Source organism: Carassius carassius, chromosome 17 (genome assembly GCF_963082965.1).
Source record: "Carassius carassius chromosome 17, fCarCar2.1, whole genome shotgun sequence".
Taxonomy (NCBI): Eukaryota; Metazoa; Chordata; class Actinopteri; order Cypriniformes; family Cyprinidae; genus Carassius; species Carassius carassius.
The window spans coordinates 32,641,869-32,654,644 of NC_081771.1; the positions used below are offsets into that span (position 1 = coordinate 32,641,869).

Here is a 12,776-nt window from a genome sequence, read left to right on the forward strand (position 1 = left end):
TAATGTTTCCAGACTTTTATTTATAAAATTCATTATTTTAATCTCGCATTTGATAACTGAGTAAATTCATTTATTATAACTGACAGGTGTGATGATCAGTGGGATTGAGTTTTTACCTCCATCATTATTGCATGGGCTAAAATATGGATAGAGTTTTTCATTGAAAGTCTGAGTAGTGAAAGAGTAGATATGAGAGCTGGACTTCACATCATAAAAGGAGACCAGACCCTCCTCATAATCCACAAACACACCGACCCGCTGCGGCTTCACTCTCAGAGACAGAGAGACAGGACGATCATCACAGGCTTCATATTTATCTCCATTCCTCAGCCACACAGTCCAGTATCCTTTACTGGGACTTTCTGAGATCTTTCCCTTCCTGTTAATGGATTCTCTGGCCACTCCTAAATCCCATTTAGTCTTTCCCTTCACCTGCACCTCAAAATAAAATCTCCCTGAGGAGAATCCCTTCTTTCCCAAGACACAGGGACATGTATCAAATCTCTCTGGTTTGTCTGGGAGTTTCTGTCTAATGTCTCCACTTCTTACTTGTTTTCCATCATCAGACAGAATGAGATTAGTTTGAGCTGTATCAGGATCCAGAGTCACATCCACTGAGAAAACAGAGAATACAGATATTCTGTGATGCTGATGTTTTTAGTTAACCCAGTGTTGAATCAGATTGTAGTGCAGTAATGAAGCAGTGAGTGTATGAATGTAAACTAGTGTAGTGCAGACAGCACACTGTACCTGCATACTGCTGCATCCACTTCAGCTCTGTAGAGACACATCACAAGAAAACATCATCAGATCTTAAGCTTATATTTAAAGAATTAAATTAAATCATCATGTTTCTATCTGATCAGTAAGTTTAATGATGTACCCAACGTGATCTCATGAGAATACGTGTGTATTTTTACGTTAAATGTGGTTCTACCACACGTACATTTACTTACGTTTTCATGCACATAAAAACGTACAACTTAGACGTATTTATAGGGAATGTGAAGGTACGTCATGCAGTGTTGCATTATGGGACGTGGGCGCCATGTTTAGAGGCACGATCTCTGTTTACGTTTTCGCCAACCGTTGCAATGACATTTAATTGTGGGTGTGTTTGGCTGAAACGAGGTAGTCGTACTGGCAAAGGTAAGATGGCACTTCTTCTTCTGTCGGAGTTTTATGGCGGTTGGCAAACCAGCTAAAATAAATATGCTATTTACTGACAATGTTTTAATACCTACGCATGATTCTGTAAAATTGATTCTTTCTCTGTTGTATTCTGTGCAATGAATCAACACGTTCATAAGATGGCACTTGTGTTTTTGGCCAAGTTATTAAAACAAACAAAATGCTAAATATTCAGCTAAAGTTATGTTATTTTAAAGAGTCATAAGCAGTGGGTTTGAGCAGTTGCATTTAATAAAAAAAATATATTGGTTATAATTGTCAAAATACCCAGATTTATTTTTGTAACACGTGATTATGTTGATTAGAAATGAATGAATACATATTTATAATTCAATAATTTACATTACGTTATTTTTACATTGAAATACATAATTTACATTTACAAATTAGTTTGACAGTGTAAGCATAAAAGCAAGATAATTTAAGTGGTTCTGCTTTTATTAATCACAAATTAACTACATTTAATTTGTATTAATCAGATAATTAATTTATCTGTCATTGATTAACATTTCTGTCTTTATGTACAGGTGATGCACTCCCAGCGCATTAGTGAAGTTCCTCTGAAGGCTTGGGTTATTATCAACACCAATGGTGAAGTTTCCTCAGCCCTCAGTTTATTTGCACTTAAAGGGATAGTTCACTTTAAAATGAAAATTCTGTCATCATTTACTCACCCTCAAATTGTTTCAAACCTGTATGAATTTCTTTCTTCTGCTGAACACAAAGGAAGATATTTTGAAGAATGTCAGTAACCAACAGTTACCTGGAACCACTGACTTCCATAGAATTTTTTTTTCCTGCTATGGAAGTCAGTGGTTCCAGGTAACTGTTTGGTTACTGACATTCTTCAAAATATCTTCCTGAAGAAAGAATTTTTTTTTCAAATTTGTCCTGTAAATACAGCAATTTTGTAGGTTATAGACAATTATGGACATCTTCATATGCTTTCAACACACATACATATACATATATACACACACACACACACACACACATATATTAACATATATATATATATATATATATATATACACACACATACATAATTATGTTAGTAGAAACTGGACCAGAAGATAAACAAAAGCTAACACGTTAATTTAAAGTGATCTTGATAAAACTATTGACAGTGTGTGATATATATATATATATATATATATATATATATATATATATATAAATAAAATCAATTTCTTAGATATTGTGATTGTTGTTGCAAATGGAATATTATCTGTTGATAGCCACAAATTATGCTTTGCTCTGGAAGTCAACACACACCGACGTTTAAGACAATAAGAACAAAATGAAAATATTGTACTTAGGTCAAAGTTAGAGACCAGAGAACTCAACTGACTGAAAATGCAGCGAACACTCTCGCTGATGCAGGGATGTTTTGGAAAAAAAAATTTTTCTCCTGATTCCGGCAACTCACGCGATCCGGCGTCTTTTCGTCAGCTCCTCCACCTGCTTCCCTTGTTGTTTTTTCCAGGAAGGAAAGCTGAAAAAACGTATTCCGTTGTTCAGTTTCCTCTCTGAACGATCGCGTGACCGGCTATGGCAGTTCTTGATCGAGCAGTACTGACCAACCATATCGACGTTTATTAAAATCTCGACAGAAAATCCAAACACAGCCTCCAACACACGAATTCAAATACAGCGGTATAGGGCGCGATCCTGCAAATATGGCGGAGGACCCATAATGCAACATGGTATGACGTCACCTTCACGTGTTAGCAGCTAAAAAAACGTAAATAATCTAACGTAAAGTGTGAATTTATATGAATTCCCATGTATTAATATTAAAATCGTGGCTTTAATGATTTAAATCTGTTGTATTTAATTGTCATATCAATAAATGTTTTTATTGAATTTATTGAAAGCAGTTTACTCATCTACTTAATAGGAAATAACATTTCTGTGCATGCTGCAAACCATAGATACACAAAAGCACAGCATAAAATTACTAATCACATCCATTTTATTTGTTTGCTGTACTCCATATCTTTAGAATCCAGATGTTTGCAAGGAACATATCCATATCAATCGATCTTCATCTTCATCTTCATTCTCAGCAACAGCGTCCGTCACAGTCAAAGCCCGCGCTCGTTATGATTCGAATTTGAAAATAGCGCCAGTGCGCCACAGGAACGTTACGAGATGGTTTACGGCACTAATATCGAACTCTCATTGGTTCTCACATAATTCGTCACAGATTGCGACATGTCGTGTTTCAGTTGATAGAGTGCGCCAGTGCGCCTTCACGGAGAGAAGACAGATTCATAATTTCACGGATTAATAAATTAAATTCTGCTCTGTACCCTATAAAAACTATTACCTCCAGAGAGGACTGCGACTGGAACTCATTCTCATTTGAACTACTTTTGGTACCACTTTTGATATTTTTTCCGCAAAAAATAAATGATTAACATTATGTTTGTTTGTCTGTTATTTGTTTATTTATAACAGTAACGTCATGTAGTTTTAAGAAATGGTTATGGGTAGGTTTAGGGGTAGGTGTAAGATTAACGTTAGTGGCTCAAAATAACGTTTTAATGTTATATTTTTTACTAAAATTGTGTTTTATTATGTTTTATTCTTTTAACATTCTGTATGAAATGGGTAGGTTTAGGTTCGGGTGAGGTATAGGGATCTTACATTTATCAAAAAAAAAAATTATAAAAAGGGAAAATATACATAAATATTTAAAAAAGTAATCTGATACGCATTGAAAAGCAGCTTCATGAGCAAATTTCTATGGATAACTGACTGGTCAGAGAACACGTTCTATCTGTACGTATTTGAGGTTGTTTTTACGCAAATTACGATACGTATCGAACCTGTAATTACGTCCAGATAATACGTAAATGACACTGTAAATACGTAAAGGCACATACGTATTGGACAGTTTTAATTTATGTCTAAATATGTACGTTTTGATCGTGAGATCAGGCTGATGTACCAGTTAGTGTGAGTTTCTCATCTACAGTGTCCTTCAGTTGAGTCAGAGCTCTCCTCAGAGTCTCCATACTGATCTCAGGCCAGTTCCTGGTGTTTCTAGGGCTGCACAGGGATGAGTGAATCTACAGCAGAAGAGATGAGAAATTCTTCAGCACGGGGAGTGTTATGGTGTCATATCCTGCATTATGATTGATCAGAGAGATCATGTTGACTGACCTGTAGGAGGTGGAGGTGATCATCAGTGTGTGAGAGCTGCTCCAGCTCAGTGTTTCTCATCTTTAGCTCAGTGATCTCCTGCTGAAGCTCTTCAATCAGCTGTTGCTCCTGTTTCTCTGCTGCTTTCTGCTGCTTCTCCATCATCTCCAGCAGTTCAGTATAACATCCCTGTTTCAAGAATCAGTGTTATTATTGCTCATACATTAGTGTTTTTTAAGGGGATTTAAAATACCTCAAGAGAAGAATAAACTTCCTCCTGCACCGTTTGCACTGATTTATTCTCAAATCATGTGTTTGGTTGAGAAGAGTTGTGATATTATTGTACTATAAGGTGATAATACTGTCCAGCCGCTTTACTCCAGAACTAAACTATACACAAACATTTTCCTCCATATCACCTCAATGTGATGGATGCAGGATGGCAGAGGGGGAACTGGAACATTTAATTTAGCTTTATCCAATTTTGTATGATCCTTGGTCAAACATTTTTTATATTGTTATCAAGAGTATATGGAAGGGATATTTCAATTATTTTGGGGATATCCTGAGCTGATGTACACCTCTACTTTTTCTTTTTTTACAAAAGAATTACAGGCCTGATCCTGGCATGTTTTTTTTTTTTTACATCTTGCTCAAAGATTATTATCCCCTGTGCTGTCCTTACTGATAGGATAGGTGTGAGAGTTAGGAAGGTTTTTTGTTCTCTCTCTTTTTATAATCTCTATTTAATTGCATATGTATACCTTTTGCTTAGTTTAGTTTAGTTGTATGTGACTAGTATCATTCATTATTGTGTTTGCTGCTCACAGATCAGTCACTAAACGTTGATCTTGTTAAGTTACTGCTAGTACTGTATACAGTAGGAAAGCTTTTCTTTCTTGATCAGGAAGATGCTGCTGTTCTGTACATCAGGAGTCGGGGAGAGATGCAACTAAATGATGTAGAACATATTTAACTTTAATTAAATGAACTCACTTTTCTGACTTCTGCTGAGTGTTTGATTTCTTCAATCTTCTTGTTTCTGTTCTGGATCATCAGCTGCACGTCTTTCTGTGTCTTCATCAGTTCAGTCTATAGAGAGAACAACACAGACACATTTATCATAACACAGATTTACTGACTTCTGAGGAAACTTATGTGTTTTTTTTTTCAAAAGAAGATATTAAAAATGTGAATCTTCATGATATGAGTCTTTGTTAGTAACTTTCTACCTTCTTCTCTTGACTCTCCTCTTCTATAGCAACAGTGTTGTGGTTCTTGTGGTCTGTCACAATGCAGACTGAACACACACACGTCTGATCATCTCTACAGAACAGATCCAGAGGTCTCTCGTGTTTCTGACATATATAGTCCTCCAGATTACTCACAGGATCCATCAGTTTGTGTTTCTTCAAACGTGTCACTCTCAAATGAGGCTCCAGGTGAGTTTCACAGTAAGAGCTCTGACACACCAGACACGACTTCAGGGCTTTCAGCTTTCTTTCCTCACAGAAGTCACACAGAACTTCAGTTGTTTTCTCAGGACTTTTCTTCTTACAGTGATCTACAAGCTCTCGGAGTGTGGTATTAATCTTGAGATCAGGCCTTTGCTTGAATGTTTCTTTACAGTATGGACAGCTGCAGGTCTGGCTGTTGTCCCAGCACTTATTCAGACAGATCTTGCAGAAGTTGTGTCCACATGGAGTCGTGACTGGATCAGTGAACACGTCCAGACATATAGAGCACTGAATCTCCTCAGAGAGTGAACTAATGAAGGATGACATTGCTGGAAAGAGACATTATTTAGGATTAGTATGAACTCCTTCAATACTGTTTATAAAGAATCCCGTGATGCACCTCATGAAGCTGGTGAATGTAAAGCGTGTTAAGAGACAATGCCGCGTTTCCACCGCAGGAACTTTACCCAGGAACTAGGGACTTTGGCCTGGTACTCGGTGCGTTTCCACCGCAGGAACCAGGAACTAAATAATGTTCCGGGTAAAAAAAATGCCCCTCAGAAAGTCCCTGCTGGCGAGGTGGTACTTTTTCAAAGTGCCGGAACTTTCGAGGGCGGGACTTGGGCGCTAAACAACCTGATTGGTTTAGTTCATGCAGCATTGTTTGGGTTCAACCACCATTTATTCGGATCATTTTCAAAATATTACTGTATACCTCGGCTAGACCTTCTGATATGTGCCGCTGGCTCCGATTTCTCTTTAGTGGTTAAACATAAAATATAATTCATTTTGGGTATATCTAACAGGTTATCTTTGGTCTGTATTCAATTTATCTATATGTTAAAATGACAATAAAAAAGGCCAATTTATATAATATTTCGTTTAATTGTAATGGCTGTACACATATCCCTGAACTAAGTACATTTCTGCAGCTCATTCATTATGTTTAATTGAAAACGAAAGGAGGCAGTGGTATTTGATATCATATTTCGTTTTATTGTAAATATACAGAGAGGAAAATTGCAGTAGCCATGGCTGAACTGAAGCTATCAAGAACGCTGCTGTTTGCAGAATTACCGGACTTGCGTCATCGCGGACATTACACTCCTGAGTCGAATGCACAAAGTCTAAACCGCCGAGGATGCACGTCCAAAATCAGCGTACTTTGTATTGAGAAACGCGCGCAGACCTACGTCACCAGTCTATTTGCCTAATCTTCCCGGTACTTTACACCGCGGTGGAAACGCAGAAAGCAACAGGTCTAGGGGGAAAAAAGTTCCTGGGGAAAAAAGTTCCTGGTACAAATGTTCCGGGTAATTTCGGTGGAAACGTGGCAAATGAGTGCTGAAGAAACTCAAATATGTAGAGATCATGTACAGTCAGCTGGTTATTATTTTACAATGAACCCAGACAAGCTGATCATAACCTAAACGTGAAGCTCATTACATAACCAACCACTCACCTAAATAAATAAACAAAGAAATATATGTACAAGAATTATTATTGTTAAGCTGAAATTATTTGATCTGCTTTACATTCATGAACTGTACATATTCTATATTATAAAAGAAAAATCAAAGTCAAAGTGTTCTTCTGGGTAATTGACTTACTTGGAGGTAAACTGTTGATACTCCGTCTCCTGGTTTTTCTTGCTGTTAGTGAAGATTCTGCCATCGTTCTTTCCCTCTTGAAGACTTTTAAAGAAAGACTTGACCAAATTGGACCATCAGCTAAACCAATATTTATATTAAACTGGTTAAAATGTGAGAATTGATAGTGATGGAAACACAGTCATTCGTTTGAAACAAAGTGAGCGACTCATAAACTTACTGAGCAATCTGGACTATGACCTGCTGTTTAAAGAAAGTACAAAGTTCAAGCTCTATTTTTTCCAACAAACATATTTATCTCCTTATCAAAAATAAGATTCATCTCTCAACAAAATTTATTATATGATCATAATTCATTAACTTCCTGTTGCGTGACAAACTGTAATAAACATTTTACTATGTTCAAACAAATGACATACATTTAACTCAATTCTGTTATAATTTCGGTGCAGTAAACACCAAGTATCTGAGTATTTGACACGCTTAAACCTGCTTCTGTTCAACTCATTCCAGTCTGACATAAACCATACTAAACCAGACCACTGTCATTAGAAACCTGTTCAGGACAATCTCTCTTATATTTCTATCACTTACCTGTGAGAATCAGATGTGTTCACAAGGGTATCTGAATATCTCAATATTCTGTTTAAAGAGTTTGATGGTTTCAGATGTTCACATTGTTGTTGATCAAGTTAGTGTCACTTTCTCTGAGTCTCTCACTGAACTACAGTGATGTCAGAGCTCCTCCTGTATTCACACATTTACATTCATCCCTGTATTCGATGTGTTGCTTAATGTGTGTCTGTTTGTATGTTTCTGTCAGCTCACCAAGAAGAGATTTCAGCAGATTATTTAGCAACATTTGTGAAGAGTTTCCAGGAGAAATGCTGCTCAACTTACAGAGGCTCAAGGATATTCTTTTCTATTCTTATTGTAACACTTACCTGGTTTTAATACAGTGCAAATGAAAGTGACAACAGATGCTCTGAAGAGACAACAGCAAGACAACCCCCAGAAAGGGAATGGTTTTCAGATGGTGTCCACAGATAAATGCTCTCTCCTTGTTTATCTAGGGCTGTAGAAGGGCTAAAGACCAGCAGTGGGACTGGTATCTATATTTTGAGTGCTCTCTATATTTACAGTAGATGAGAATCAGTTATGTCCAGTAGTCTCCAGTAGAGGCTAGCGCTCTCTCTCAATGACTGCTGTTATCAGTGTTATTTGTGTCAGATGTGACACGCTCACACCTGGGGCCTGTAGCATGACGCTGCTTTAGCTGGTTCGTCAGTGTCAGTTAAGTTTGCGCCAACTCTGGGTTTTAAGAATTGAGCATTTATTTTATATTAATATAAATATATACAAATATGCAATACAAACAAGTTTTAGAAGAAATAGCTTTAAACATGATTACATAGGAGCTTAGATTTTTGTATTTGGCACAAACTAAACTGAAACTTAACTGCTAACCAGGTAAACCAGCTTCATGCTACAGGCCCCAGGTGTTTTGTGTTACTTGCCTGCTTATGTTTGAATCTATCTCTTGACATTATTAACCCTTATTTTAGAACTTTTAAATTTATGCATTTAGCAGTCGCTTTTATCCAGTGCATTCAGGCTAACAATTTTCTCCTAATATGTGTTCCCTGGGATACGAACCCCCAACCTTGCACTTGCTAATGCAATGCTCTACCCCTTGAGCTACAGGAACACACTTTAGCTCTAGAACTTTAAGTTCTTCATCACCTCTGCAACCATTTTGTGACTACCAGTTTAATACCGTGTTTTTGGACACTACTATCTCTGTCTGTGATTCCTGTGATTGTTGTCATGGACACTCATTGGACCCCACCCATCTCCTTGTCAGTTACTCATAAGTTGATTGGTTTAGCTCAGCATATATAGTCCTAGTGTGTCACTTGTTCAATGTCAGTTGTTTGATGTAATGCTTCTGTTCCTCATGCTCTCCATGTTTGTTTCCTGTTTGGTTTCATTGATTAAATTCTACATCTCTGTCTGCAACATTACAACCATGAACATAATAACCATGGTATTTTTTTAAGATACCTTAAAGTACAACATACATACTGTGGTATATAGTAATCATAGTGATGGGAAACTGAAGCTTTCAATAAATTGTAAAGAAAAACTGTTCTTGAATAAGCATGTGACTTAGCATGTGACTAAGAAGTCTGTGACATACAAGATTGAAATCAATCTGGGATCAATACAGTTCTATCTGATCTGATGTCATCTAAATTAACTAATGTCATGTGTAGTCTGGTTCGGATTCACATACTGATCACAAGTATGAAAGTGAAAAAAGAAAGTGACGTGACATTCAGCCAAGTATGGTGACCCATACTCAGAATTTGTGCTCTGCATTTAACCCATCCGAAATGCACACACACAGAGCAGTGAACACACACACACACACTGTGAGCATACACCCAGAGCAGTATGTTATCATAATTAGGCCTAATATTTGATTAAAGTACTTGAATCTTTTGCTGAGCTGTTTGGAGTCTCTGAGACCCCAATCATAGAAGACGATTAAACACAATAGAGGTGTGATGTGCATTCAGTTTCTCACAGGTGTTATGCGAACTGCAATTCTTTCAAACCAGGTGTCCTGACCCTCCTATACTTGACGAATTACAAATGGCTTTTTTTCATCCTTGAAGGGCACTTCGGGAAGGGGATGCCATTTGTTGGGACGTTCCCAACGAAACTGAACAGCTGAATCTCTTCATGAAGGGCCCTTCAGAAATCCGTTAGTGAAGGGAGTATGCAATTGTCCAGAGATTCAGTTCAGTCCTTGAGACCCACGATCCTGCAGAGTTCACAGAGATTGTCTTATCGGGAGATGGGAGGGTCTGTGAAACTGGTGAAAGTGCAAAGGTCAGCTTGGATCATGTACAGTATGCCTTAATAAACAATCACATTATAGCCTTGATGTCACTGAATATTAGTCAGAGTTATACGACACTCAGTCGCTGTTCACGGATCCCATAGGAATGAATGAGGATGACGGGAGTTGAATCCCGTCAATGACTTCTCTTATAAAACAGCATTTTCTTTCGGTGTAAACTACTAAAAGTATTTCCTTAATTTTAAATATGTCGAAGATTAGCCAATAGGTTTTCAATTTCTTCTAAAAAGTATATTTCAGCTTATTGAAGACTCCTCCTTTGACATCCATTAAAAAAAAAATAATAATAATAAGCAAGAAACTGGGGAGGCCAAAGTCCAGCAGGGTGATAATTGTGATTGTTTCCCCCTTGGTTGCTCTCATGTAGGATCATGTTAAAGAGGCAGCGAAACTCCATCGATGGATTAGCTTTCACAGCATACCTGTGTTAAACAGTGGAAGTTTGAGGCGGCTGAGCCATTGAATAATAACACACGTCATAAACAAACATTATGTGATTGGCTTACAGGTAACCAATGATTTTAAACTTCAAACAATACTTGGCAGGGACTCCTTTTGCTTTAATTACTGCCTCAATTCATCGTGGCATGGAGGTGATCAGTTTGTGGCACTGCTGAGGTGGTAGGGAAGCCCAGGTAGGGCTGAGCCTGGGAGATATATCTAACAACATGATCATACGCATCTAGTCAGCAAATCTGGTTCTGTGATTACTGCTCTTGTAAATCGCCATCACCTGCTTATAATTGAAGCGGCATTTAATAGACAGAGCCGTAGATCACTGACAAGCTATGCAATATAGCGTTAATTATCGAAGGCGATTCATCTGGGATAATGAACGCAATATTGCGTAGCTTGTCAGTGATCTACGGCTCTGTCTATTAAATACCGCTCCATTTAAAAGCAGGTGATGGCGATTTAGCAGTAATCACGGAACCATATTTACTGACTAGATGCGCATGATTATATCATTAGATATATCTCCCAGCCCTAAGCCCAGGTTTCTTTGACAGTGGCCTTCATCTCATCTGCATCTAATCTGGTCTCTTGTTTCTCATCTTCCTCTTGACAATAGTCCATAGATTCTCTCTGGGGATCAGGTCTGGTGAGTTTGCTGGCCAGTCAAGCACACCAACACCATGGTCATTTAACCAACTTTTGGGGGCAGGTGCCAAATCCTGCTGAAAAATTAGTGAAAATGAGCTGAGCACTGCACCCCAAATCATCACAGACTGTGGAAACTTAACACTGGACTTCAAGCAACTTGGACTATGAGCTTCTCCACTCTTCTTCTAGACTCTAGGACCTTGGTTTACAAATGAAATACAAAACTTGCTCTCATCTGAAAAGAGGACTTTGGACCACTGAGCAGCAGTCCAGTTCTTATCCTTAGCCCAGGTGAGACAACTCTGATGTTGTCTGTGGATCAACAAATTCCTTGACACGTCTGTGCGTGGTGGCTCTTGATGCCTTGACCCCAGCCTCAGTGGCACAGGGTCTGGTCTGTGTATCCCTGGGTGTCCACTAGAGGTCTCACTTCCCCATATCGTCACCCCACTTCAGTACTGCATTTCACACAAGCTTTTATATGGACTAATCACTTCATTGCACACAGCTGTTCCCACTAACATTGTTTGCACACCTGTCTACATATACCCTGTATGTTTCTGTCATTGTCATGGAGTCCTTGTGTAATGTCACCCTGATTTTTCGTGTTCCCGGTTTATGTTCGTGTTTCTTGTTTTGGACTGATTACCTGGATTTTTTTACCTTTGCCTGGCTGGATTTATGAATCTGGATTTACCCTAATAAACACTGCTTTTGGATCACCTGTTTGTGTGTGCGTATCGTGACACTCAGTCCATTCCTTGTGAAGTTCACTTAAATTCTTGAATCAATTTTGCTTGACAATTCTCATAAGGCTGCGGTTCTCTCAGTTGGTTGTGCATCTTTTTCTTTCACACTTTTTCCTCCCACTCAACCTTCTGTTAACTTGCTTGGATACAGCACTGCAGGCCATCAGGCGGATCTTTTTTTTTTTTTTTTAGTTTTTAAAGTGTAACTAAACCCCTGCTCAGAGCCTGACTCCACCCACTTGCAATATTTGAAAAATGCTGAAAAGTGGGCAGATCACAGCGGAGATAGAGGGGACGAACCGAGGGCGGGGCTGAGCGAGTGCGGCGTGATCCTGAGACTCGCAGTGACGGATTGATTGACAGCTGCTGTCAGAGACGCTAAAATGGAGAGTGACTGTAGTGACGCAAGTAGCTTTGCAACAGAGCGATCATTTGATTTAGATGACTTTTCTCCCCCACTTTCACCTGAAGTGGAGGGTGTCGAGGTGTCTGTTCATATTAATTCCAGCCGCTGGCTCAAACTGCGGTCTTAACTCCCTCACCGTGTCGCTTTTCAGCGCGAGCTGTATGGAGAAGCCCATTTCCA

The 12,776-nt window shown here is 38.5% G+C and overlaps 1 protein-coding gene across 7 annotated transcripts in view; it reads right to left on the minus strand.

Annotated features, from left to right (window-relative positions):
- LOC132090970 (E3 ubiquitin-protein ligase TRIM39-like) overlaps positions 1-12,776 on the minus strand; it is a 147,204-nt gene continuing 134,428 nt past the window's right edge. Inside the window, exons 1-9 of one of the 7 annotated variants that reach the window (XM_059497758.1) lie at positions 8,003-8,107; positions 7,629-7,651; positions 7,409-7,528; positions 5,574-6,127; positions 5,338-5,433; positions 4,363-4,530; positions 4,148-4,268; positions 751-777; positions 1-614 (exon numbers count right to left, since the gene is read on the minus strand). In XM_059497758.1, coding sequence (XP_059353741.1) covers positions 67-614; positions 751-777; positions 4,148-4,268; positions 4,363-4,530; positions 5,338-5,433; positions 5,574-6,127; positions 7,409-7,472 — 1,578 coding nt within the window. In that variant the 5' untranslated portion in view covers positions 7,473-7,528; positions 7,629-7,651; positions 8,003-8,107 and the 3' untranslated portion in view covers positions 1-66. Of the gene's footprint in view, positions 615-750; positions 778-4,147; positions 4,269-4,362; positions 4,531-5,337; positions 5,434-5,573; positions 6,128-7,408; positions 7,529-7,628; positions 7,652-8,002; positions 8,131-8,352; positions 8,456-12,776 lie in introns of those variants that run through there. The other 6 variants (XM_059497761.1, XM_059497757.1, XM_059497759.1 and 3 more) reach the window with 6 other exon arrangements.